General features: G+C 38.3%; 2 protein-coding genes across 6 annotated transcripts in view; both read right to left on the bottom strand.

Annotated features, from left to right (window-relative positions):
* ect2 (epithelial cell transforming 2) overlaps nucleotides 1-9,671 on the bottom strand; it is a 31,931-nt gene extending 22,260 nt beyond the window's left edge. The window contains exons 1-8 of the mRNA XM_025053727.1: nucleotides 9,224-9,671; nucleotides 8,206-8,347; nucleotides 6,037-6,116; nucleotides 4,468-4,560; nucleotides 2,622-2,804; nucleotides 2,438-2,527; nucleotides 1,264-1,371; nucleotides 494-679 (exon numbers count right to left, since the gene is read on the bottom strand). Of these exons, the coding sequence (XP_024909495.1) occupies nucleotides 494-679; nucleotides 1,264-1,371; nucleotides 2,438-2,527; nucleotides 2,622-2,804; nucleotides 4,468-4,560; nucleotides 6,037-6,116; nucleotides 8,206-8,338 (873 nt within the window). The 5' untranslated portion in view covers nucleotides 8,339-8,347; nucleotides 9,224-9,671. The remainder of the gene's footprint in view (nucleotides 1-493; nucleotides 680-1,263; nucleotides 1,372-2,437; nucleotides 2,528-2,621; nucleotides 2,805-4,467; nucleotides 4,561-6,036; nucleotides 6,117-8,205; nucleotides 8,348-9,223) is intronic.
* A 2,289-nt stretch (nucleotides 9,672-11,960) lies between these two features.
* The window catches only part of mcf2l2 (MCF.2 cell line derived transforming sequence-like 2), a 52,737-nt gene continuing 37,577 nt past the window's right edge, over nucleotides 11,961-27,120 (bottom strand). For 3 of the 5 annotated variants that reach the window (XM_008338647.2, XM_025066135.1, XM_008338648.3), the window contains exons 26-34: nucleotides 26,137-26,173; nucleotides 25,934-26,031; nucleotides 23,237-23,332; nucleotides 21,147-21,245; nucleotides 19,525-19,596; nucleotides 18,757-18,870; nucleotides 18,467-18,576; nucleotides 16,415-16,530; nucleotides 11,961-13,426 (exon numbers count right to left, since the gene is read on the bottom strand). In XM_008338647.2, the coding sequence (XP_008336869.1) occupies nucleotide 13,426; nucleotides 16,415-16,530; nucleotides 18,467-18,576; nucleotides 18,757-18,870; nucleotides 19,525-19,596; nucleotides 21,147-21,245; nucleotides 23,237-23,332; nucleotides 25,934-26,031; nucleotides 26,137-26,173 (743 nt within the window). In that variant the 3' untranslated portion in view covers nucleotides 11,961-13,425. The remainder of the gene's footprint in view (nucleotides 13,427-16,414; nucleotides 16,531-18,466; nucleotides 18,577-18,756; nucleotides 18,871-19,524; nucleotides 19,597-21,146; nucleotides 21,246-23,236; nucleotides 23,333-25,933; nucleotides 26,032-26,136; nucleotides 26,174-27,120) is intronic. The other 2 variants (XM_008338650.3, XM_025066141.1) reach the window with 1 other exon arrangement.

The raw sequence follows: 27,120 nt of genomic DNA, 5'->3' as shown, positions 1-27,120 counted from the left end.
GACTCGAGATGGGACATTACTGCTAAATTGTCGTATATAACGGTATATATTTTTTTGCACTATAAAAAAAAAATATCCTTATTTACCTTGAATACACTGGAGTTTTCTTTGAAAGAAATATGAAAAGGGAATAAATGCTAGAAAAGCATGCATTCAATTTGAAATGCTGCTTGAATCAAATTCTATAATAAACATCTATTTCTCGGGGGCATTAAGAAAGTTCAATCGAAAGAAAGTTCCTGTGCAAAAATATATTCTATATAGTTTTGTGAATATAACAGTAAACAACTGCCACCCTAAACAAAAAAAATCAGTGTGAGTAAACTGTTGAGACTTGTTAGGATTAGAAATGGCTTGATCCGATACTTGTATCGTATCAAGTAGGTATTGTCCTGATTATTTTAGGATTGAACATTGAAAAAAATAAAAAATAAAAAAAAAAATAACAAAAGCCTGTCCGATCTAATACCTAAGACTACTTTGCACAACATGCCGTAAATAGCAACAATATCGCCTCAGAAAAAGCAGCCCGCAACATGAAACAACAGAAAACAAAAAACCTGATTTTTTTTTTTTTTTCAAATCTCAAATAATTCCAAACCCACATTTCGTCTCTTCTCTCCCAGGCCTTGTGAATCCAGGACGGAGTAAGGATGGGTGTTCCCAGACACACTGCAAGCTGCAGCAAAGAACACAGAAAAAAAAAAAAAAAAAAAAAATTAAAGACACATAATAGGTCCAATACCACATACTGCACTCAAAAAAAAAATAACCCCAATTACAATACCAGTCCTGAGACAATGATAATTAGGATTAAACAACTTGGAAATGCAATTACAAATACATCAAATAAATTATAAATTTTATATAAGGTTGGCATTCGTATTTTCAACGTTTGTTGTAGGTTTGGTATCAGTATGCCCAGTTATATTCTATCTCTTCTCAGCACATGTCCACGTACTTTATCTCAAAATCTTTTTTTGCCATTCCTCTGATGTGTGCATTTGTATTCACGTTGAAAAAAACCCCAGATTCCTTAAGTGGACCACCTTTAATTCAGTTTCATCTTTCTTAGACAGCGTCTCTGTCTCCAAACCATACCTCAGCAGGTTTCAGTACCATCTTATTGTTCAAGCTTCTACTCTTCATTTTACCCTTTACCCCTTCAATCCCCGGTACGGTATTGGTTAAGCAAACCAGGCATAATTGAGTATGTAACACAGTGGTATTAATGGGGTGTGAGTACAGCGATGGTTAACCTACCCGGTATTTCTCGCCATGTGTGGAGTAGGCGATTAGATGGGTGACCTTTGTGCTGAAGTCCTTGCGAATGGTTCCTCCCATGTGGTGGACCAGATTCACTAAGTTCTTCTACGGGAAAAGAATAAAGAAAAGTACATCAAACATACAGATAAAATATCTGAAATATCCATACATTAGGTATGAACATACAGATAAAATATCTGAAATATCAGTGTAGTCCATACATTAGGTATTTAAAGTAGGAGATCTTTTTTTCACACTACTCTGGAGTCTCTCTTTCTTTGTATTGTTACACATAGTATTTGGCTCTTATGTGATCACTGCGTGCATGCATTATAAACCCGCCAGTCTCATTTGACCATAAAAAACGAAAGTAGAGTGGAACCTCGAGATACGAGCATAATCCGTTCCAGGACCGAGCTCGCATCGCAAATTATTTTTTCCCATAAGAAATAACAGAAAAATCTGGAATAAAGAATAATCTGGAAAGAATAATCTGTTCGGGCCATCTAAAAAACTCCCTTAATAGAGCCAATAACAATGGAAAAACACACGAAAAGGGAAGAACACCTGATTCCATACAGTACCTTTCACGTACACTACGTAACTTACATAAACTAAGAATTAGAACTTACGTATTTTTTTTATCTTTCTTTGCTATTTTTTTGCTTTTTTCAATTCGTATTCTTTCTTTAGCAGGCACCGTGCTCATATTTTTCACAATTTCATGCTTTATTTCCATGGTCATCACGCGTTTCTTCTCACTACCATCCTTACCATCACTAATATGAAAAATAATGCACAAAATAGAGAGGAAAGGTAGCTAACGCAAACACAATGCGGAATGAGGCGGCGTAGGCCGAGCGTCGGCGTCTGTAAGCGTGCTCGAATCTCAAATCTTTACTCGTATCTCAAAGCAAAAATTAGCTCGAAGGCGTATCTCGGGATGCTCATATCTCTTGGTTCCGCATTAATAATAATAATAAACAGTAGCGTATTACTCGGACTATTAGTCTCACTTTTATTTCATCCTTTGGCTGGGTTGTCGACTTATATATTAAAATATATAGTTTCACCTGTTCAATCATTTTCAAGGATTTTCAGAGTCTGTGGGAATATGGCCTGATATGGTCGTTAACAACGTAGGAAATCCAAGTTGGAAAGATAAGCTCACCATTTCTTCTTTGTTCCTGAAGCCAGTAAAACATAACGACAGGTTCATCATCGTAGTGGAGTAAAGAGGACGACAGGAGAACTGTAGAGGCTGAGAGACAGGAAAAAGTGGATCAACCGAAAACCTCGTACGGAATTTTATTCCACAATGATAGTTAAAAATGATTTGCAGGTAAAAGGCTTACTTCTTCCTTGGCGGCGCAGCGAAGCACCACAGGAGGTCCCACAATACGGTTTTCCCGTTTGTAGAGGTAGTTGTAGTCTGGAGTATCAAAGTCTGTGAGAACAAACACCGTCTCGAACTCGGTGTTGTCTTCATCTCCAAACTCACGGACGTTATCTGTCATCATACATGGGGTGTTGATGTCCTGCAGGGAAATTGAGACAGCACGTAGAGTGTAAGTAAAGCAATTTGTTAAGCATCATGTTGATCCAATGTTTTCTGGAAAAATATCTATTTATACAGTACGCAATCATTTCTGGTATTCCGCAGAAGCTCCAACTATTTACTTATTATCCTGGCATTTTAACAGTTGATTGCAAAAGATATTTCAGAACTGAGACGTAAACAATGTAAAATATAAGGAACGATGAAAGTTTAGAAGTGATTAATACAGCAAGTAAATCACACAAAGCCACTCACAATATTAGTCAATACACAAAAGATTAAAAGCTGGGCATAAAAGTAAGGCAGCCTTCTGACAACCGTCTCAGCCAGAGTCAATATTTTAAGATTCATTGTTTGTTTCGAGGTTTTCAGGCTTTTGCTGAATCACAAAGCCTTTGTCATGTTTGTAAAAAAAAATAAAAATAATAAGACAAAATCTTTTGCTGAATCACAAAGCCTTTGTCACGTTTGTAAAAAATAAAAATAAAAATAATAAGACAAAACATTTTAATCAATTCAATTTTTCAAAGAAATGTGAGGCTCGGGACGGGATTCAATCATAGCTTCTATTGTCAGAAGTAAAACTGTCGCTGCTCAAAAACACACAAAGGCAAAAAAAAAGAAACACAAATTACATTTAACACTCAATTTAACATCCATTTCACACAACGCGTACCTGTGTGCAATCACAACAAAGATTTATGCAACTTTTCTACCCAATGGAAAAAAAATGAATTCTACATTAATGAGAGAACACAGAATATGGAGTTAAAATAACCACACGTTTTTGAAAGTGTGTGGGGAACTAGTTTGTTTTTTTACTGAAAAAAAAAAGAAAATAGGATCTAAATAAATATAATGTGTGGATACATACAGATCTTAACGGGAACATTCATATCCCTGGTGCAGTGTAAAGCTATTTGAGATAGAGTAAACCTGTTTTTAAAAACATTGTGTAGTTCATTGGGCCACAACTATAGGGCAGAGGACCAATAACAGGCCACGGTTCATTTGGTACCAGGCGGCACAGACTGCAGAGTTTTATTTTGATTTCTTTTTAATTTAGCTTTAACTGCGTGGAATTTTGTTTTCAACAACTATCCTGTCTGCTCCCATTTTCTTCTTTGCGAGACTCAGTCACAGTTTGTTTTCGTGCACTGGTAAATTTCCAAAATAACTTTAGTAAAAAGGAGTCAAAAATCAAATACGACTGGAGACCTTTTGTGAATAGAGGAGAGGACTAAAGATGAGTCAGCACAAGGTTTCAAGAAACTCCCACCAAAAAGTAAAGTTAGATACAAGTTAGATAGTTGGACAACAACAAATACCTATTGTAGTGTTTCCCATTAATTGCCGAGAACGTGGTGACCCGGCAGTCTGGTCGGCGCCCACCACAGTCTCGTTTGATCATTAAAAATATAATAAAAAGTATTTCACCATCTCTAATCTCCAGTCAGCTCCATTGCGCAAAGATCAATGTTGCAAAGCATTCAAAAAAAAAAAAATGTGAAATTATTGCTCGTAAATGTTTAGAACTGGGAAATAAAATATACCAGTAGGTGGCAATAGACAGGAGTCAGTTTCTTTTAAAACTCAGAATAACAAAGGGATTCGGGTGATTGAGGAACGGAATATTGAATTACCATATTGACAATAGATTTGATCATCATTTTCTCCTCAGCGTTGGTCTCTCCTTCTCTTATCTTGACCACTGGAACCTCCATTACTCTAATGACCTGTGGGGAAATAAAATATAAAACAAAAGCAAAAAGGGGATCAGAATAACAACAAAAGGCGAAAAAGGAGGGCGAAAGAAGGGCTGTCAAAATAAGAGTGTAAGGAACCACAAGAGGTAAATTTAAACAAATCCCCCTCTCAAGAAGTGGAAGGGACAAAGAAGAAAAGCAACGCAAGTGGGCGGTAAGACGGAGAATCGAAAAGGATCTGATGGAACTGTCTGCAGATGTCTTTGGATGTGCTGCTGCTTCTGCAGATTGGCAGGAGAAACTGATGATTTAAACAGAAACCTTCAGAAGTGACAGGGCCCAGGAGACCCAGCAGAGAATCTGTTCTCAACGCACTTAGCCTGCCACTCCGCCCGATCACCTACACACAGAGACTCACACAAAGGCAACTAGATGCAGCTCTTTAAACTTTAATGCTGCGTATGACTGACTTGCACACATTTCTGTGGTAAGGACTGCACAGCTAAATTCATCAAAACAAAATCTGTTATTCAGCGCCCAGACCAGGGGTGTGTCAAACATAAAGCCCACGAGCCAAAACTGGCCAGTTGGGGGTTCAATGCGGCCCACTTGATAAATTTTGAAAGTAAAAAAAATGTAAAAACACTGCATGTACATGATGTTTGGTAAAATCATATTTCATTAAATAGGAATATTTTGGAATATTTCTTTTCTTTTTATTTCTTTGCATTGAAACTAAGGTGAAAAACATGGAGTTATTGTTATTTATGAGTATTTATGTAATGATTGTACAGGTCCGGCCCACTTGACATCAAATCAGGCTGTATGTGGGCTCCTAAACAACCAGACACCACTGGTCTAGACCAGGCATGGGCAAACTAAGGCCCGAGGGCCGGATGCGGCCCATTCCGCTTTTTAATCTGGCCCGCCAAACTTTTCCAAATTATATAATTTATTTAAATTATCATTATACTTCTGCCTTTTTCCCTGCAATACCCACGTTTCTCCAATAGATGGCATCAAAAATGATAAAAGCATTTTAGCATTTTAGTCTTTATGCATGACTTTTATATGTCATTTATTTGAGTTCACATGAACTCTCCATCTATGTGCTCCTGATCCGGCCCCCTTGTATAGTTACCCCGACCCCCCAATATTCAACCTTTGGCTCACAACCCAATGTGGGATCGCCTAAAATGTCTAGCAATTAATAAAAAAAATTATTAAGATAAATGTTTTTTAGTTCTTTCTAATTCTAAAAGAAACAGAAAATCTAAGACTGGGGTCACCAGATGTTTGTGACGTTAAAATGGGGTCACAAGCCGAAAAAGGTCGGGAACCACTGATGTAATGTTTAAAAACAGACATGTCGAGGTCCACCTTGAGAATAGCGATGTCGTGTCCTACTAACCAAATGAAGAGAAGGCAGTGGCGATGACACAGGTGAAGGGATGTCACTTTCATGGCAACCAGTGGACATTCAAGGTTAATAGAGAAACGTTGTACCTGAAGAGCTTTCAGCAATGAAGCATTTCTGCTTGCCGCTCCCACCACGACCACCCTCGTCTCCACTTTTGGCAGCATATCTGTGAGAGACACACAGACGTTATGAAAGAGGGAACTTCGTCCCTAGAAAGTCATTATTCTTATTATTATGACTGACCACTGCGACTATGACATATATAAACAATGCACCTCTTCAATCCTATAGCGAAGCAAAGTGAGGCATTTTGCATATATATTAGATATTTATGCATAATACGCATTGAAATTAAACATGAAAAGGATGTGTATGCGTCATAACTGCACAAGTATAGTATTTTTTTTTACATGAAAAGGATGTGTATGCGTCATAACAGCACAAGTAAACGTTTTTGTTTTTTTTAATGTATTCAGGTTTCAAATGTAAGCCATTCAATTTAAATTTTACATACAATGAAAAAACAAAAATGTAAAGCAAACTTATAATTGTAAAAGCACAAAAAGATAAAAATTAATTAAAAAGAGGTAACCATATCTATCAAATGGAGCTAACATTTTGCGTTAGATATTGTGTGATAAATTATTTATACAACTATTTGTGGTGGTACTACTAAAGCTGATGGGTAGTCTGCCATCATCCAGTCAGAAGGCTAGCCTGAATTAAGCTACATAACACATTTGCTGCAGTAGATTTCAACAGATCTGCAAAGGTTTGGGGACAGCTTTTTCCAACTGGGTTCCAGAGTATGCGGAACTTTCAGGAGAGAAATATAGGAATGCCAACTGAATAGCTGTTAGCAATCCCTTCACAGAAAGAGCTTGATATTGGCCAGGGCTTAAACATAATGCCAGCTCTCAGATCCAACAGACAACGGTGGTATTTTATGGATCAAACAAGGCTGGTAAAGCACACACCAGAGGCTGCAAATGCTCTGCAAAAAAAGTGTTTGTGATCCAAAAAAATCTCCTGCTCTCCTGTCTATAACCTGCCATATTATGCTACTTTTATGGAAATTAATATAGTTCCTTGACATCTAAATTAAATGTTAGTGACCTTATTTGGTTGAAGGATTTAGCACAGCTGTGTGCGCTTCAGACCTGTTTGACATTTCTGTTCCGAACAAACCTTTACCAAAAAATGGTAACGAGACCCTGCATGCTACATTCACCTCTTCTGCAGGAGGAGACGTAAGGTCAGCTACACATAACTATGGCAGAGGATGAGCAGGCAGTGAGGGTTTGATGTTTTGTTTTGCAATGCATGATGGGAAATGCACAGTATACGGTTCCTATTAGTGTTTGTCTAAGAATGAATCGGGATGTTTTTGCAGTAGTTACTTCATTACTTCAAAGCTCATTACTTTGACATTATTTAATGTTAATATTGTAATATTATGTAATAATATATGCTCTTAATGTTACCGATTGACTCAATACCTGTTCAAAATCATGTTCTGTCCTGCCTTGGTTGGCTAAAGTACCTTCTCTGTTGAGGTGTGTGCGTGTGTGTATGTGTGTGTAATGTCATTAGAGTGTGTGAGGAAGTAAGTGAGAGGTTTGAGTGCAAGCTGGAAGAGTGCACTATCAGCACGAGTCGCAGTTGAGACAGTGGCTCCTTCCAGGACTTTTCTTGTTTTATTTCTTTAAATAAAACCACCCAAGCTGCAAACTGGTCTAGCGTAGCCCTATAATTCTAAATGAAAGCCAGTAATTTTCCATTAACAACCTTTTTTTTTTTTTTTTTTTCAAAATCCATATAGCAGTTGCCATCCAAGCATGAAGAGCTAAGCATCCAACAAAAGAGCAGCTGTGTTTAGGATTTAGGTTGCAGTCAGGTCGGGTACCCATGAGGTTGTGTAAGTATATTCTTGGATTAAGATTTGCCTTACACTGACATTACAGTTGATTCTGACTCAAACTTGAATACTATTAGTGAGCCCGACAAGTACAGACGAGTGATCAATAACACACCCGAGATAATTTATAAAAAGAAATATTTAAAAATGTAAACCAAATTTAAAAAGAAATAAATCACCTGTCCGAAATACATGCGATTAGCTTGATGCTAGCCTGTTTTATATGTGTGGTTTAATTTTATTTTCCAATTAAAATATCTGTATTTTGTTCACAGGATTTCAGAGGAAAAACTCAAGGAGGACAGATAGGAATACATTGTAACTTGGACAGACTGACCTTCTCCATCTTCAGGAGCCAGACCCAGAAATACATGGTCCTTAGTGGTTTCAGCAATCCTTGAATCATACACGGATGAGTCCACCAGGAGACTGCGGGCTGTCCCTAAAGTCAGTATGCTGTTGTCAGCCATTGCAGGAGTCTGATTAAAAGCAAAGAACAGGTTCAGAGGAACAAAAGTGGAGAGAGTGAAGGACTAATGGGTCAAAGGTGGAGAGAAAGGAAGACACAGAGGATGACACGGGGAAAAACTCTGGAGGGCACACATATGACACGGGGAAAAACTCTGGAGGGCAGAGGAAGAATAAGAAGAATGAGGAAGAATAAAGACAGCGTGAAGGCAGAGGTGAGACCAGGAAGACGCACAGGACCAGAGTAAAAGACAGGTGGGATTCAAAGGAACAAACAAAGGGGCAGAGATATATAGAAGATGGAGACGTCAAACAAAAACGTTGAAAAAGAGTCCGACAGGAGAACAGATGAAAAAACAGGGACAAAAAAAGTATGACAAAAAGAGAAGACAAAGTTGAAAGATGACAACTGTCAAACTTAAGGTAAGATACAATCTGCTTGGGTGTGTTACCTGCAGGCTCATAACACCAATAGACTATGGTTTAAGTCAAGCAAAATCTCCTGCTATATCTTCTTGTTGTTTAGTTAAAGTGTCTTTGATTACAGGGCCGTTAATCTGCGTTTTCACCACCCAGGATCAATAAGTAGTCAATGCTAAAGACAACTCAGTGAGTCAAGTGCTATAAATCTGGGGTACTAAGTTTATAGTTAATACAACGGTAAACACCACGAGTTTCTATAAATCTGGGGTACTAAGTTTATAGCTAATACAACGGTAAACACCACGAGTTTATTTAAGTGCTAAACCAATATATTATAAGTGACGTAGGATAATTAGCTTCTTGAAACGGGGGCATTTCATATTAGCTGACAGTGACAGACTTTAACTACATGTGCTGAAGTTTACCTCGCCGTAAACCGTAGAAGAAAGCATTCACAGACTTACCAACTGCTTAAGTGACTTTGTGTCGAACCAAATAAGTAATAATTTTAGCCTTGGGTGTTAACCCGGCTGTTGAATGAGCGTGGACGATTTTCCTGTGGCTAACGTAGACCAGCTAACGAAATCTACCGCGATATGAACAAATCCCAGAGATTCCTCTTCAACAAGGTCCTCGAAAAAAAAACCTCGTTAAACCATTGGTATCAACGCATACTTCTAGTGTAGAAACTGAGCCGACAGTCGCAATTCAGCCGCTTTTTTGTCTTTTAATGGCAAACGTAGACTTCATAATAGTTCGTGGTAGTTCACGAGTACAGCCTTCTGTTACAGCGCAATTCAAAAAGCAGAACAACAACGTAGCTTTGCGCTGATTGGACCAAAGCAAGGAAGACGCCACGCCTTCCCGCCCAGCGATACCTCTGATTGGTCGCTTTATTCAAATCTCGACGCTTGTTCCAAACAAGCTGTCTTCATCGACTATTGGAATTATTCAACATCCACGAAATATTTATTGTAAAATACATAATAATACATTTGTTGAAATTTTATTGAATAACTCAAGAAAGTCACTTTTTGCCCGGTTGGATTTGTGAGCCATTATGTGCTTCTATAATCTGTGTATTTTAGTCTTAGTAAATTCGAAGTGTATTAAGGTTTCACACATTTTGTTCATCAACGTTTGGCAATTGCATAACAAAAGCAGCCCTTTTCAAACGTATTCTACTATGCTGAAGTATGTATACTGAGGGATAATTACAGAACACAAGTACAGAACAATAACTATGTATAAAATTTAAAAAAAAAAGGCAAATATTCTTTAAAAAAAAATTTTAAAAAAAGGCAAATGTTCTTCACACTAGAAAGCACAGTTTTAACCTGAAGAATTTGACCTTCAACAATACATTCACAATAATACCACACAATAATAATTGAATTTACATAATTGGCAAACATATTATTATTCTCTTCTTTAGGCTATGGTTAATAAACCAAAAGCAGACTCAGTTAAAGTTGTGGGAGCACGTCTGCCACCACGTGTCTATGACATTACACACGTTAAAAATTGTCAAAGCATTTTCTTAAATAAGTTGTTTATATTCAAGTGTAATCATTTTAGCTAACATGGCTAAATAAGGCCGACGCTTTTGTTCTTCAACTACAGAGAACGAGAAAGTCGCTAAACTAGGACACAGCTTCTGAAAATAGATTTGTCATTTGGAGGGAGGTTTAACACCGTACTTCCTTTAGTGGAAAAAAAAAGATTAGAAGTTACAATCACACCGAGGATATACATTGTTCTTTAGGTTTCTAATATTAACTCGTCGTCCTCCGGGATCTGAGCGAGTACACAGCACCTTTTTTTTTTTTTCATCACACATGAGAAGCCACTGCTGTCAGAGTCACAGAAACTATGCTAAACTTTTCAACACCTTATTTCAACATGTTCCATAACACTGAAGCTATTAACAAATAATGTTTTGAAATGTGAAGACGCACCGGAACCACACTCACAATAACGAATGTATATTCAATTTAAGCAAGAAGTCAGGGCGAAACAAGTGATGAGTGATGATTCTTCTTAGCAGTCTGCTGACTTACACTTCAGTCTTGTGTCATCGCAAAACACTTTCACCCACAGATGTGTGAAAAAACACACAGCGAGGTGTCTCATTCCTCCCATCCCCTCTTGTGCTTGATTATCTTGGTCTCGGGGTTCCGTTCGAGCTGCAACATCATCAACAAAAGTTTGTGTTTTTGCACAGTCATGTGGGCGAAATGTTTGATCACACGCAGCTTAAGTGCCTTCATAGGCTATGTAAAGAAATAACAGAATAAAATGAGAGAAATGAATAGCAGTGGAGTGGTGATACAAAAACATCTGCAGTCTTTTGGTAGTTCAGTTCCACCCACAGGCCAAAAACATGCAGACTAATTTATGTCAGCCTAGGTCTAAGGTTCCCAAAGTAGGGGGCGGGGTCCCTACAGGGGGCGCAGTGCCATTGAAGGGGGGCCCGGATGGAATCATGTTTGCTTCTGCTAGGGTTTTAGCATTTAATTCAGCCAGTAATCACTGAAAGAACTAGAATTAGAATCATTTCATAAACCAGCGAAAGCGAAGCAACTGCTGCTGTAAGTCTTCATAGAGAACATTTTGTAGTTTGTTTAGTGAAATCCAGGTGATGTTTTGCTAGTTAGTTTATATGATGTAATATATATATATATATATATATATATATATATATATATCCTACAGTGATTTTATTTGACTAACATGGTTCATGGAAAACATTTATTTTATTTGTAAGTGTCAAATCTACATTCTCAATATTAAACCGTACATGATTTTAAAGCTCCAAATAAAATGTTTGGAAAAGTTCAACATAAAATGAATATTTCAATGCATATTAACAAAATAAAACAATATCTACATTATAATGATGGACACAGTATACAGACTTGGGAAAATCATTCGAAGATAATTACAGCAGAAAACAGCATAAAGATATCTACAGAAGATATAACGTTGTTATTAGAGCACATAGATCATAAAGAAGACATATGAGGTCCTGCGCAGAGTAAGGAAGAGTCCTGACCTCTGGTTGTACAATAATATGTTACACATTCATCCAAGTTGAATATACTTTTTAAGATGAAATCAGTTTAAGGACTACAGTTACCATCCTTTAAGGTAATGTGTAAGATAAAGTACAGATAACAGTGCTGATATTTTAGGTCGGTGTCAAGTAAAATTGTTTTTACAGTTTTAATAGAAAAAGCAATGAAAACATACAGCTAAACAGCAGTGCAACTAAACTTCAATGAAAAAGAAAAAAAAAAACCCTGTTGACAATTACAGTACATTGTGGTTGAAATACATTGTCAATCAGCAGATTTTTGACTTGCATGTCATGCTATTAGCGAGTGAATTCAGACAGTTAAAAAGTAGGGATGTCCGATAATATAAGCCAACCAATATCTTCGGCCCAATATTAGCATAATTATGTGATATCTATAAAAACCGTTATCCGGAAACTTTGCCAAATGATGTGCACCCTAAAAATAGTTTAGGAGAAAAACGGCTGTATATGAAAGTGAAAGTCACTAGATGGCAGCATTGCAGCTCATTCTATTTTAACAATCAGGGGACTGCATGCAGTTGTATTGTACGTGCCAGCAACTCAATATATTTGTTTGTACAGATAAACAAATAGATATTACCAGTCCCTTAATAGTATTTCAATTCGGGCCGAGGGGTGTTGTCCTGCAGCCAGGCCACCACTGCCCGGATATATCGGTATCGGAATCCGAAATTAGACATCGGATTTCGGAAAAAGGTTAATATCGGACATCCCTAATAAAAAGTCAAAGCTGGTGTATTATGTTAACCAAATCTTGTGCTTTACCTTGCACCTGTAGGAAAGACGACTGGCCAAACTGAAGACAGTAATTAAACAATATATTCTATTTACATGGAGTCTTTATACAGATTATCTGTACATAAAAAAAATGAACAGTATAATTTTTAGAACATTTCTGTTGGGATTGTTTTAGTCTTGATGCGTATTATTTACAGTAGATTCTAATAGTAGTTTATAGACAGAAGTCTATAAGACAGAAGTCTCGACACACAGGATCCAAACATAATGAAATCATAGCCATCTACTAGCAGGTGGTGAGACCAATAAAAGTCTCTCATTCAGAAATGGAATTGTAATATCTTTGTGGTAGGGACGTGAAGCAGCTGCGGCACGTAATGCAGCGGAAACCTGAAAAGCATGTGTTGTTTCCATGCACGGAGGTGAGGTGTTTGCACCCGGTTTAATAATGGGTTTAACAAATATATTTTTATGCCACTTTTTTTTTCTTTCTTTTTTTTTCTCTTCTTTCAAGATAAACACCAGCACACTCTGATCACTCTTCAGTCCCATGAGAAGACGGGCGGTACGAGTTAGATTAGGATGTCAGCAGGCTCCAACTTTGCAGATTCAGTGTTGAGTTTAAAAAACAAAGGACATGCAAAGGTCCATCTATAAATAACAAAACATTTTAAGTCCAGCTTAAAAAAATTCCACTTGCAAAAGATTCAGTTAGGGCCACGAGTCATGTCTGTGATGTATTCCTTGTCCTGATGGACACTTACTGCACATACTGGCTGCATCTCATACAAGGCATAGAGGGGCGCTGTGCACAGATCACTGAGGACGTCTGGGGAGGAAAAAGAGAAATGTCAGCAGAAATGTTGCACATAAATAACCAACATTCATGAAGCGGCATTCATGCTCAACTGGTAAAGCACAAAATAAATCTGAAGAGAAGTTGTAAATAAAGCACAGTGCTGGTGCTCAGGTTTGTATAACAGAAATTAGAAGTTTGGTTGTTTTTTTTTTTAACTTTTGAAATAAGCACAAATACTTCAGTTGGGTTCTAAAAGTGCCCCAATTAAATAGATGCAGCCATTATGTTTGGAAATCAAAAGAAAAATTGACCAGGGCTACATTTGTTTTTCCTTGAACATTATCTGAAATCAATTTTAACAGGCTTCAGGCATTATTGATCACAGACACATACGGTTCATGTCAGCAGATAATCTGAAAATGGTCTTTATTACAGTGGGAGGTGAACTGCATTTCGCCAGGTTTGAATTCCTATTTCCGATTTTGTATTGTTAGCAAACTATCGCTAACGGCACGCAGACAGAGGACGCATTGGAAAACTAACATAATTTATTAAAATGTCAAAACCCTGCAATGTATTGTATTTGACTTACATTTGATTTGTCTACAGATTTTCTGTAGACAGGATGTCCCACCCACATGAACCTAGTTGTGGTATACGTATTCTGCAGTAAACCCATCCCGAATACTCTCATTGGTTAACACAAATGATGATACAGGACCTAAGCCAGCAATGATCCACCCCTCCATGAGACCCATGGTCCCCAAACCCCTGGCCCGGGGACCGGTACTGGTCCGTAGGTCTTTTGGTACCGGGCCGCAGTTGGACACAGTGAAAAAATGTACTTCAGTTTTACTAATTTACTTCATTCAAAAGGAATCCAGTCATATCTCCTGGTCATAAACCTGCCTTTTCATTGAAATAACATTGCTTGACCTCTAGATGGCGCCACCATGATAAAAAACACAGTCATTCGTTTGATCTCTAAAGGCGTTGTGTATGTGGATTCAGACCCTGTGAGCAACAGAGTTAGCAAAAAGGCAGCAATGCGCGGTAACAAACAGTAATTGTCTGCATTTGTCGATTAATGCGATTAAAACAAGTTAGCTAGCATAATTGTCTGCATTTGTCGATTAATGCGTTAGTGCGATTAAAACAAGTTAGCTAGCCTTGACATTCATATTTAATATGCAAATCAAATAGAAAAGATGTGGTATGGTCAAAGCTGATGTGCACGGATCTTGACGATACATTCAGAGTTATAACATCCAAGCACACGTTCTTCTCTTCATCTTTAGTCGCCGTGCACTGGGAATGTGCGCAAGCAACACTTTGACACACGCAACAAACGAGTCCGCCTACTATGTAACTGCTGCCAGAATTGTCAGCGTGCATCGACGATCAGAGACTGACAGCGGCCGACTGAGACGCATCCCGCAGTCGTCTGTCACGCTGCGTACGCATCAACTCACTCTTCGTCAATCAATAGGCATCTGGTGTACAAATGTTTAGTACAGATCATCATCATCATCATCATCATATCAGGAATGCGAACGTCTTCCTCCACCTAAAACGCCCAATTCCGCAGAGTGAAGTCACTCCGTCTCTATGCAGGTCACTCTCTGACTCATTGTTGACAGGACTTGGTCGGGTGTACTAATGTGTCCTTATCTCTTTTACAAACATGCCACAAGCTGCCAAGAAACAGCCCGCACAGACAAGGACAAGGACACCGCGTGTGCACCGTGTGAGATAAAAGCTTAAATCTGGAAGAGGTGCAACACATTTTGCGATGCTGTTAACAAATGCATCGCCGCGCTTAGCAAGAGCTACAAACACAAACACACACAGTGCTCCGGCACATTCTTTAACATAAGGTTCATGTGTCAAGTACAGTTTAGCTCCGTGTGTCTGAACACTGACTTTGATCTGCAGAAGAACATAGACTTATAAATTCTTTATCGGCTGCAGATGAGGAGATGACTAGAGTGACTGAGACTTTTCAGAGGATTCTTTTTTTTTTCTCTCTCTTTTCATTTGAAATATGTATGAGCTGACGCATAAATGAGAATATTTAGAGCAAGTGGAGCTTTTATCTCGCAGTTTAAGTCACGTTAAAAGTCAAAGACTCTGCAGGCAGGAGAACAAAAAGCTCTGACCTCAGACAAAGACAGAGACACTGGTTTAAAAACCAAAAAAAAAAAATGCACATATGATGACGATGATGAGGGCATACAATCCACTCTACGTTGTATGTCCAGAGGCGTCGGGAGGCACAGGGGAGATTTTAGCTATTTCTATGCATCTATATCTAAAACACTGAGGTGAAAAAAAAAACACAATTTTAACATTATTTTTGTTTTCATCATTTAAATAAGAACAATACAATGTTATATATATATATGAATAAATATGTATACATATATACAAATATATATATATATATCAGTATTTTTTGTTATATTAGGTGACCCATTTAAATTCCAGCCCAAGGTTGAAAACACTGATCTGGCCTGTCTCAGATTTTCAAGTGTGAATTTATATATTTTATTTTTTTTTATTTTTATATTATGTTTATATATATATTTATTTTTATAAAAATAATATAATATATATATAAAAAAATTCATTTTTTAAACATTCTTTGTCATAATTTATAATACTATTAGTATTTTATTTAAGTCATATTCATACACAACATTTACTACAGGCTATTGGTTTGTAAAAAAAAAAGGTCATTCTCAGACTGTACTTTAATCAGGTAAAGATTAAAACTTACATAACAGCAAGAAACGATTAGGTAAATAATATTTACCAATAAAAATATTTTTAAATTTTGTTATTATAAATAATGGACTTTTCAATCATAATTTGTATAATAATTTCTGGCATGAAAATGAAAAGAGCATGTTTTCACACCTCCAGTTGGAAGCGCATATTTCCACTGGCAGAGAAAAATCAATCCAGGAAAACAAACAATAGGTGGAGACAGGCCGACTGAGTGCACACTGAACTCACCACTGTTTATTTTCTGCTTCCTTCAGGAACTGCATCATGTCACTGGCCTCAAGATTCTTGTCCTGCGCTTCTTTTGTCTCATATGTGAGCTGCACTTGGAAACGATTGGAGTCACCCTGCAGAGAAACAGTCATACTGCAAATTTGAGTTTGGATGACTCATAATTACATCACTGGTATTAATGAACGGCATGAGACCTACATTCACCTGCATTTTTCTAAATGTGTTCAGGCAAGGTAATTTATCCTTCCTGTCCTTTTCACTAAACATGTGCTAATGCTCACATCCATACTTCAAAGCTCAGAAAGCAAGAGGCTCAGACTCTGAACTGGTGTTGAGTGAATTCTTTAAATATATAAACTTTTTTTTTTTTTTCAATTCACATACCGTATTTTCCGGACTATGAGTTGGAGTGGAGTATAAGTCGCACCAGCCAGCTAGAGTGCCCTCTAGCGGTTGTTCATGTGAAAATAATAAACATTAACATTTTCAGTGGTACAGATGTAGCAGATACTGGTACACAAAGCTAAAGTGCCCTCTAGTGGCTGTCAGTGCGTAAATAACGAAAATGTGAAATTGTATATTTTAATATATATTAAGTCCCAAACCCAGCCGAAGGATGAAAAAAAAATGCGACTAATAGTCTAGAAAATACGGTAATCACAAACAGTGACCCTACATAAGATCATACTAATAAAACATACAACAAAAACCACATCCAGCTTAGCATCCACTGTGGCAGGCGTGTCCAAAGTTCGGCCCCAGGGGGCCAATTGTGGACCATTGCCAAACTTGACATGGCCCACAGCAAATGTCAAGAAATGTATCACTTGTCGTCCGCCAGCATTGCACCCAGAGTATTAATTAATACCAGAATTTCAATTTCAAGAAATGTATCACTTGTCGTCCGCAGCATTGCGCCCAGAGTATTAATATACCGGAATTTCAACTTCTGCGATTTTTGTACTTCGAGAGAAGTCATCTTATATGTCATCAGATGTGACGGGCAGGATGATTTTGGTGAGACCTTTTTAGATTGGTCATCCAAGTGATGAAATGAAAATATACTGTTTGCATAAACTAATTTAATATTAATGGTTCAAAAAATGTCATGCAGAATGATGTGACTGTCTGTCACATTGTTTTCCCCTCAGTTGATGGGAGTTGGTATGAAAGAACACCTTTCTGAATGTGCGTGCAACAAGACGAAGAGATAAATGCCTTCCATACGGTGAAATCTTCTGTACGTACAGTCCCTGCAATCATAAAGCCAATGGCACAAAAGAGCAAACTCTTTAAAAGTGTGCATTCTCCCATGCGCCGCATCCTGCAGACTTTAATGAAGGTGGAAGGTCTGTCATACCCCGTAGACCTGAGCAGATATAAACCTTCTTCCTCTCGTCTCTTCTCCCCCGTTTCTTAAATGTCAAGTCTTCAGTGTTCACTGCTAATTATGTGCACATTCACAGGCAGTAATTAAGAAGCAGCTGGGTCATCCATGAGGAGGGATTGAATGACGATTTTGTAGTATAAAAAGGGAATATTAACGGGGACTAGAAAAGGTCAAGGGTGAACAAAAACGAGGGGCGCTGATACTAAAAGCTAATTTGACCCTGCAGGAGATGATTAGATTTCAAACCACTGTCTCTTAAGAAAGTATTGCCTTCATTAATTCAGCATAACTATTTAGCCTTGTGACCACAAACAGAACTCAAGTGTTCAAAGGTGTGAGCGCCATTATTTACCAGAACAAAAATGATCTATTTTTAATTTCAGAAGTCAATCATTTAAAGAGTTCACTAATATTTTTTTTAATTTCATTTTTCAATAACTAAACTAAGATAAAGCATTTATAATTAATAGGCGAATGTCAAGGCCAAAGTGGCTTAACAAGTGACAGATTTGGCCTCTTACTCATTTGATTTTGGAAAAAAATATTGACTGAAGCGACACCGCATTCCCGGCGTAAATATGAAACACTGGTTAGTATTTCTATATCTTATAAACCTGGTGAAATATGATCATGTGTTCAACTGTTTACGCCAGACCTACGTTTTGGTTGTTGCCTTCCTCCTCTGAAGAGTTAGAGGATTCCTCTCCGCTGGATGGAATCGTCTCAAAGTCCTCTGTGTCCATGGAGGGGAGACGTCTCTGTGTCCAGCCTGGAGACACAACATGTGTGTTTTAACAACAAACGCAGTTCAGAAAATATTTGCTAATACATTAAAAAAGGGAGATCAACCGTGTTAATCTGTCAGGGAGGGACAAAGTAAAACACATTTAACTGACGTCTTGTCCTTGAAGAGATCCAATGTGGGACATGTGTTGTCCTCTGCAGTTACCTGGTTGGGATGTGGATCTAGGGACAGCTGCAGAACCAGCAGCAGCGGCAGCGGTAGAGCTGACTGTCATGCTCTGACGTTTCCCTACTGCAGCCATGGCGCCACGCAAAGTATCTGGAGGAAAGCCACGAGTTTTACATCTGGTTGCATCAAGACCACCGAGTGAAATCACTGTGACCAGACAACACGGACTTCCACCGACCGGCAGTGCCAGACAATTCACATGCAGTCTGTCTTCCCCGAGACAGCAGCGGAGCTAAGACCTATTTGTCGAGATGCAGACAAATAAGCAACAAAATCTAACCGTCTTCATGCACAATCAATAAAATCTCACATCACAACAACAACACAACACATGCCGATACGGTCAGCAACGGAAACAACATAAGCAAAGAAGTCTAAGCTACAGAATCCGGTCAGCAACGGAAACAACATAAGCAAAAAATCTAGAAAAATAATGATACAAAATGTAAGAAGCAACCAAACCACGATCACGATCAACAAACAGGCGCAACATGCTCAGACTCAGTAAACCATAATCCAAGCCAACCATGCTGTGCATAAGTATATGCGTGTATTATATATGTATTATTGATCAACTGCTTTGTCCCTCTGCAGGGGCAGAGCTTTGGGTTTTGAATGACTTAAAACAGATCATCTTCAGGTAGTGGGGTTTTTTTCAGTCTGTATCGATTCATGCCCATTGTGTTGTGCACTTAAAAGATGTTTTCAACAAATATGAAGTGGTCTTCACGGTTCAAGATGTACCTTCATAACCAAATGGAGTGGGGTCACTCTTTATTTCATGCCTCTTGCTTTTCGCAGTAGAAGAAAGGGGACCTGGTTGCAAACATAACATAAAACCAGGAACATATAAAATACATGTTATATACATATATTTATATATATTAAAAAAAAAGACACATTCATTACAGAGGCCAAAATGTACTTCCAGGTGGAGCCCTGAACAGTACTGTTTCTGCAAAAATAAACACAGCCAAATAAACACACATAGATTTCTCCCTCCGGACTTCGCTGAGTTAATTTTGGATTTTGTGTGTTTCAAAAATAAAACTCTGTTATTACAAAGATGACGACTCCATACAAGTACACCGCCAGAGAAAATTAGCCTCGATAATAAGGTCTTCGACAAAAATGACAAATGGCGGTGATGCCAATTTACCAGTGTATTTTCATACTAGACACTATAATCTACCCTAGCAACATGGAGCTCATACATTCGGGGGAATACTGCGGATATTTCGTGATGTTGCAGTGTACTGCATTTGTATAAAAACATCGGCTTATGGAGTAAAGAGGATAAAAACGTATTTTATTTAAAATCCTCTGTAACTCATCGACAGATTTTTTTTTTAAAGTAAGACAAGAAGCGAAATGTCTGATAAAGACAAGCTGGTAATAGGAACACAAATGCAAACACAGAAAAATATATATCTTTAAATTCTCCATGCTGTTTCTCTTTAGTTGAACGTGAACTTCATCTTTATTCCTGTAGAACAGCTCTTTCTCATAGCAGGCTGAATGTCACCGTGTTCCAAATGTCAGCCTATCAACATTATGATTGCATTACGCTTTAAAAACCAGTGCTTCTTTGTTCATTTGTTTTGATTTCTCATTACGCTTTAAAAACCAGTGCTTCTTCATTTGTTTTGATTTCCGGCGAAGCGTTGACTTTCCGTATACATCTGATGAATTTTATTCAGAAATATATATTATTCACAAAGTGTGGTGGCACAGAAACACGCAGCTCAAGTACTACTGAAAAACATAATAACTCAAAATGTGACAACGGTAAAAAAAACGTACGTGGGTGTTTGGTTTTCAAACTTCTTTAAATCTGTTTTTTCAACCTTGACCTTGTTCTCAAAAGAAGCGAAAATGCACTTAAAACAGAACAGTTACAACTGAACTTTAAATAATACCACAGATCAATCCTGATAAAAAAAGCCCAGATGTCTTCAAAGGTCAAATTCACTTCCTTCAGTCACAAAAATCATAGAACACTGAAACATCGACAGAGTCACCAAATGTGACACAAATGTTTTAGACAACAACATCTGACTTTCAAGCAAAAATTCCGGCTCTAACGTATGGGGAGATTAAAGACAAAACAATCCTAAGAAGACGTCTCAAAGTCTAGCCCCTCGTACCAAAGAAATGCATTTAGGGCTACACTAAATCTTAAAAGAGACGACCAACCTCTTTGTCTTAACTTAACTTACCTTTTATATGTATAATCATAACCTTCTCATTCTCTGCTACATTTGAATGCATTTCTGACCAAAGTGCGATGTCAGTTTTTTTTTTTTTCAAACGAAGGACTAAGCAATGCAAGGTTTTGATTACGAACCCAAGGGCCAATCAGGTACCTTTTGTGCGACGCGTTGCAAAGGAGGAAGAAGCAGAGGAGGCAAGAGAGGAGGTAAGGGAGAAGCGGCGGGGGACCTCCGCCTCCTTAGCAGCAGGATCTGCAGCAGGCAGACGCAGGAGATAGGGGAGGATAATAATGAAGAAAGTGGTGAAAAGGAACAAAGAAAAAAAATACGTTAAGGTGAAAAACAGTGGGAATTTCAACTGACATTTAAAGTGTAAAATAAAATGACTAATTTCAGACAAAAAAAATATCACGTGCCTTAACATACATTAACATACCGAAATATCGAATGCAAGTTACATAACACGTAAAACTACCCTTCAACCACCACACAGGGTCCGCCTCAGTACTCATGCGATGACTCCTCCGATATTTCCAAGAAGGATGTGACATGTTCTGACATGACAGTTGGACAGTTGTTGGACAAAGGAAGGGTGAACAGATCATGACAGTATGACGGATGATCCGTCAGTGGTAACCACTGCACGTATTTTACCTACAGCCACATGGGTTTCCGGGGCTCAGCAGCTACTTTAACAACAGTCTACTGGGTTTGGCTGGGCTTTGACGGAGGAATGTGAAGGTATAAATATGGAAAGACATTGTTCACCAGCCACTAGTTCTGTAACGGAAGAGTAGATAATTTAACTATCCATCCATCCTGCCTAAATCACCGGCCCCTAAATCTGCTCCCTGACCTTTGACCCATGCCATTGCATTTGTATTATTCATTTTACTTTGTGTAAGGCAGTGGTGCCCAACAAGTAGATCGAACTCTACCAATAGATCGCAAAGGGAGTGCTTGTGCCATACAGCTACATGCATTTAATCAGTACACCAATATATAACGTGTATATAGAGTATGTTCAGTTTATATACGTAAATATATATATATATATTTAATATAGCCTGGTTCATTTGAATGGTAGCTCCCAACCTTAAAAGAAAGTGTGGACGCAACTTGGGGTTTGTGGACACGTTTGTGACTAGCCTGGTTCATTTGAATGGTAGCTCCAAACCTTAAAAGAAAGTGTTTCTTATGTTCCTTTTGGATTTGCTCTTCTTAAGAAAAATTTGGTGGCTTTGCACAAAGTATCCCTACCAGGAGTGTCAAACATACGGCCCGCGGGCCAAAACCGGCCCGCTTAATGAATTTTGAAAATAAAATAATATCAGGGCATTTTCGGGGTATTTTTTTGTAAAATTATATGTCATCAAATATACATAAATAATAATATTAAATATGTAATATACTACATACTATAAAGAAAAGGGAAAAAAAAAACATGGACCACTTAACATGGAATTAGGATGTATGTGGACCATGAACCAAAAAGGAGTCTATGGCAAAATCTCAGTTGTTAAATCTTGTGGTTATCACGCTATCACACTACAACTCCCCTTCAAACTCCCATTAGCATCTCCCACAAATGAGGAACTGACACACTAATGAAAATAAGTTCTAACACGTTAAACGACAAGACAAGTTACATTTACGCTTTCATTTAGAGGCATGTGAAGCTTAATGCTACACAGAAAATATCATCTAACTCCAAAATGTTAATACGCTATCAAATGGCAGAACAGGTCAGACATTATAGCGTTGGCATTTAAAGTTGATCTTCTCCAAATAAGATCCTCCCGTCTATTTAGCTTTTTTATTTGCTTTTTTTTTTTTAATATATCAAGCCTCCAGCCCAGTGTCTTCAGCTGTAACCCTGTCCTTGTCTGCCCTCAATCACGACCTCCTTGTTGCTGGACAGGCTGATGCAGATGAAACTGACATGCACTGATACCAAAAAGCCTGAAGTTGATGAAGACGAGGGCTTCATTACCCACTGTGGCTGTTTGGGTCATGTGGAGAGACGTGCACCACAACAATAGGACACACACTGACACAGGAGCTTATATGATATGACAAAGAGCAAAAATAGGACCAGGCAGATGAGACGGTGCTGCTGCTGCCTGCTGCCACTGATGAAGGCAGCAGGACGAAATGAAGGTGACAAAGAACAGACGATGACAGAGACGACTTGACACCGAGACTGCAGCGGATTCCGCATGCCAGCGGCATCACAGTGTTACCTGAAGGAAGAGACCTCGTGTTGGAAAGTCTCTGCAATGTGAAGCGTTTCCTAGCGTTAGTAGATAAGTTTCCTGATTGGCTGGAGGAAGCATCAGCTGAGCAGGAAAGCAAGAAGTAGCATTATGGTAGAGAGTAAAAATGGATTGGATTGGGAGTGAGTCAGATTATTCTGGTGAAAAAGGTAAAGCTTACAAGAGGAGGTTTTTGTTGTTGAAATAATGAACCAGTGGGAAAAAAAAAAAAACACCTTTCGTTACATTAAGCTATTGCATACCTGCTTCAGTCCTGCATATTTAACCTAGGGGTGCCAAACCCCTGGTCTGCAGACCAACACTGTACCATGGGTCATGTGGTACTGGTGTAAAAATTAATTAATAATAATTAAAATGTAATTATTTACTTATTTTACTTATTTTAAAGAGTAATCTACTTACTTACTTACTAACAAAAACGAGTCTTTTATTTTGAAAATTTGCTGATCCTTAAATCCTTCAAAGATCATTATGGTGCACTTATTTTACTTATTTTAAAGAGTAATTTGCTGTCTTACTTACTAACAAAAACGAGTCTTTTATTTTGAAAATTTGCTGATCCTTAAATCCTTCAAAGATCATTATGGTGCTAACAGCCAGGACCTGCCCACTATTCCTTTTTGGCAACGCGTGATTTAACCTATTTAATTAGAGTAGTTTGGTGAAAACCATGGATCAAATCACTGTCCAATAAAAACAACCCACTCTACATTATCACACTTCCTCAGGACTTCACTGTTGAAGTGAAATGGAGTCGCGGTATAAATCCTCCGTCCAATCATTCCATCTTCAATCGATCAATTCTTTACAAAGATAACTTCATTTAACAGAACGAATCCTCCATAACACTATCGAGTTTCCAACAACACTGAAATTAAAACTTTGCGCGGTTTTCTTATTTTTTTTATTGTGTTTGTCCGTTGGAAGGGCAGTCGATAATCCAGTGTCGGGCAGACACTGCTGTGTCCTCCTGAGGACATGTTTAAAGGCCGATCATATCACAGTGTGACTAAAGGAAAAGAAAAACCGCCAGGACGATGCCAGAGTGCATACTAGACAGGTTTGTCCTTCAGAGGCCGAGGCCTTATTTAGATAGTGTATTTAGTCTGACCTTAAATATTTGTCAATTAAAAAAAAAAAACCTTTTACACATCAGTTTGCAGCTTCGCTTACTGTATAATAAAGATCAAGTGCCTTCACTATGCTTACAGCTTGATCAGGCTGTTGAGTTCTAAAGCCAAGGTTATCACTTCACAGTATCATGAAGTGTCATGCATATTCCAATAAGGTCATTTTTTTTTTCAAAGACAGGAAAATATACACGTATATTATGCACTCGTAAAAAGTGAGTATTGGAAATTCCGTATCATAATGAATGAAGGCGTACGCACGCGGTTGACATCGCTGAAGCAGTGGATTGTAAAAGTAACTTAGTCCTAATTCTTTAGGGACTGTTATAATGTCAAAAAATGACCACAGTACCAATACAGGACAGTACACTGCAGTACTATACAGCAGGTGAGAGTGTACAAAAACACAGCACGTTGACACGCTGTTCCTCCTGTCGTCCGTGTCAAAAAATGACCACAGTACCAATACGGGAGACACATTACTGCAGTACTATACAGCAGGTGAGAATGTACAAAACACGCTGTTCCTCCTGTCGTCCACCACAACCACAGGAAGCTAATCATAATCACACAACCATGACCGTGGCCAGACACTACAGCACTTCACTTCATATGAAACCTCACACAGCATCATGTCATCATTTAAAAAAAAAAAATTATATTCTAATAGAGTCTCCCAACAACCACTTATTTTCAGCGTGACCCAAAATGATGAACTTTCTGCTGCTAATATATCTTACAACAAAAATACGACTTTGTTTCAAATGACTGTAGTAGATTTTTAAGTTGATAACAAACAAAATCATTCAGTGTTGTTTAAGGTAATTTAGTAGGATTGACGTAGAATATTTAAATTATACTGAAAGTACTACATAAGTGAAACTGAAAAGAGAGGGAGAGGGAGAGGAAAAAAAAAAGGGAGGAAATGTGAGAAAATGTGTAGGAAAACTGAAATTAAGAAATGATTTTAAGTTGTGGTAGAACTATAGCCCACTATAACCCTCCACTGCTCCTCTGCCTGTCACTCAGCCGAGGACAGAGAGGAGCCTGAGGTCCCGGGAGAGAGAAAAACCTCACACTCACGGACCAATACTGGCGAGACTTTTCACCTTAGTTACTTTTCACTTGGCTTTGGCTCCAGGCGCTAAGTCCTTAACAGGGTCAGAAAAGTTGTTAAATCTAGCGACAAAGTCAACTGGAAGCACGAGGTTGCAGAAGTACACTAAGCGGAAATGCAAATTTGATTGGCCGATAGTGTCACATGAGGCTCGTAGAGAAGTTTTCTGGACCTTAATGTTGCCCAGAAAATGAGGTGAGAAAATGAGGGGGAGAACAAATAGAATAAATGAGAATGAATATTTTACTTGTTTCCAGGATATTTGACCTTTGTTCTTATGACCAGAAAACTGGTCAATCATCTTTCTGTCTCCACAAGGACAGTATTTTGACATTTCAGAAAGATAGATAGATAGATGTATATGTATGTACCTCACAACTCATGAAAACCAGAGTCTGTGTGTGTGCGTAAACCCACCTCTCTTCTGTCTCATGTTTGGGCTTGGGTTCGTCCTCCTGAATCCAAACTCTGGACTTGAAGAATCAGACTGTCTCAGCATTAGCTTGCGAACGGTCCTGTATGTAGAGAATACAAGTATTTGAGTCGCTACATTTACCCTAGACTTGTCCGAGTTTGACTCAAAACAAACTCTTAAGCGCTGGCTGCTAAAATTAGCTCACCTCATGGGGGCTCCGTAGATGTTGAGTTGACTGGCCTCTGCGGAAACAAAAGACACAGTTGTTAAAGTTTTTGATCCGTTGAAGCCACTGCAGCAAAGAAGGTCGACGAGGAAGAAAAAAAAAGGTGGGTTTTAAAACTTTCCATCTACAAAGTCTACTTCTACTTACGTTAGTCTGTTAAAGAAGCAGACACAGAGACACACTGAATACCAGACCTGCGAGCAAGAAAATGCTGCTTTTAAAGCCTCAAGCAACATAACCCAATTTTAAGAACTCACATACTCTAGAGGACCTATGTCACTCCCCTGCGCTGACACAGTGCTAACATCATAATCTAGGACGTAGAAACATCAAAAGAGTCTGACTTACTAAAAGTTTCCAATAAAAGAACACAAACAAAATAAAGCGATCGTGGCCACAATCCAATGTACGGCGTACAACCGGCGACTGTAAACAAAGCTGTCTTCTGCGTATAGCACCACGTGATAACGTAATCCGCCACTCGGCTCGTCGATTACGTAATGCCGAACGATGGGATAATGGAACAAGACTTTCTCAAGAAATTCACAGGAAATAACATAGGACAAGGGTCCCCAACCTGTACGGCGTACAACCGGCGACTGTAAACCGCAGTGGGACACAGTGAAAAAATGTACTTCAGTTTTACTAATTGACTTAGTTCAAAAAGAATCCAGTCATATCCCTTTACTTTTTTCATTCAAAGATAATCTGTCAAGGTTTCGAAACAACAGGTCATTCAGACTCTGATACTAACAGAATAAAGGCTAAAAGATGTTTTATTTTGAAAATGTAGTCCTTCAACAATGGCGCAGAATTATCGGTCCTCAGTAACAGCTGATGCTGTTTAAACCGAGGACTTCTTGTATTTATGGAGTCTGAGCTCAAATCCCTCTTGTAACGTGGGGATATAAATTTCAGATAGGGAATGAAAGAAACCGACACCTGAATAGGTTAAATATAAAA

This window comes from Cynoglossus semilaevis, chromosome 2 (genome assembly GCF_000523025.1).
Source record: "Cynoglossus semilaevis isolate Cse_v1.0 chromosome 2, Cse_v1.0, whole genome shotgun sequence".
NCBI lineage: Eukaryota > Metazoa > Chordata > Actinopteri > Pleuronectiformes > Cynoglossidae > Cynoglossus > Cynoglossus semilaevis.
The sequence above is the reverse complement of the archived record's forward strand: the minus strand, read 5'-3'. Positions and strand labels throughout refer to the sequence as shown.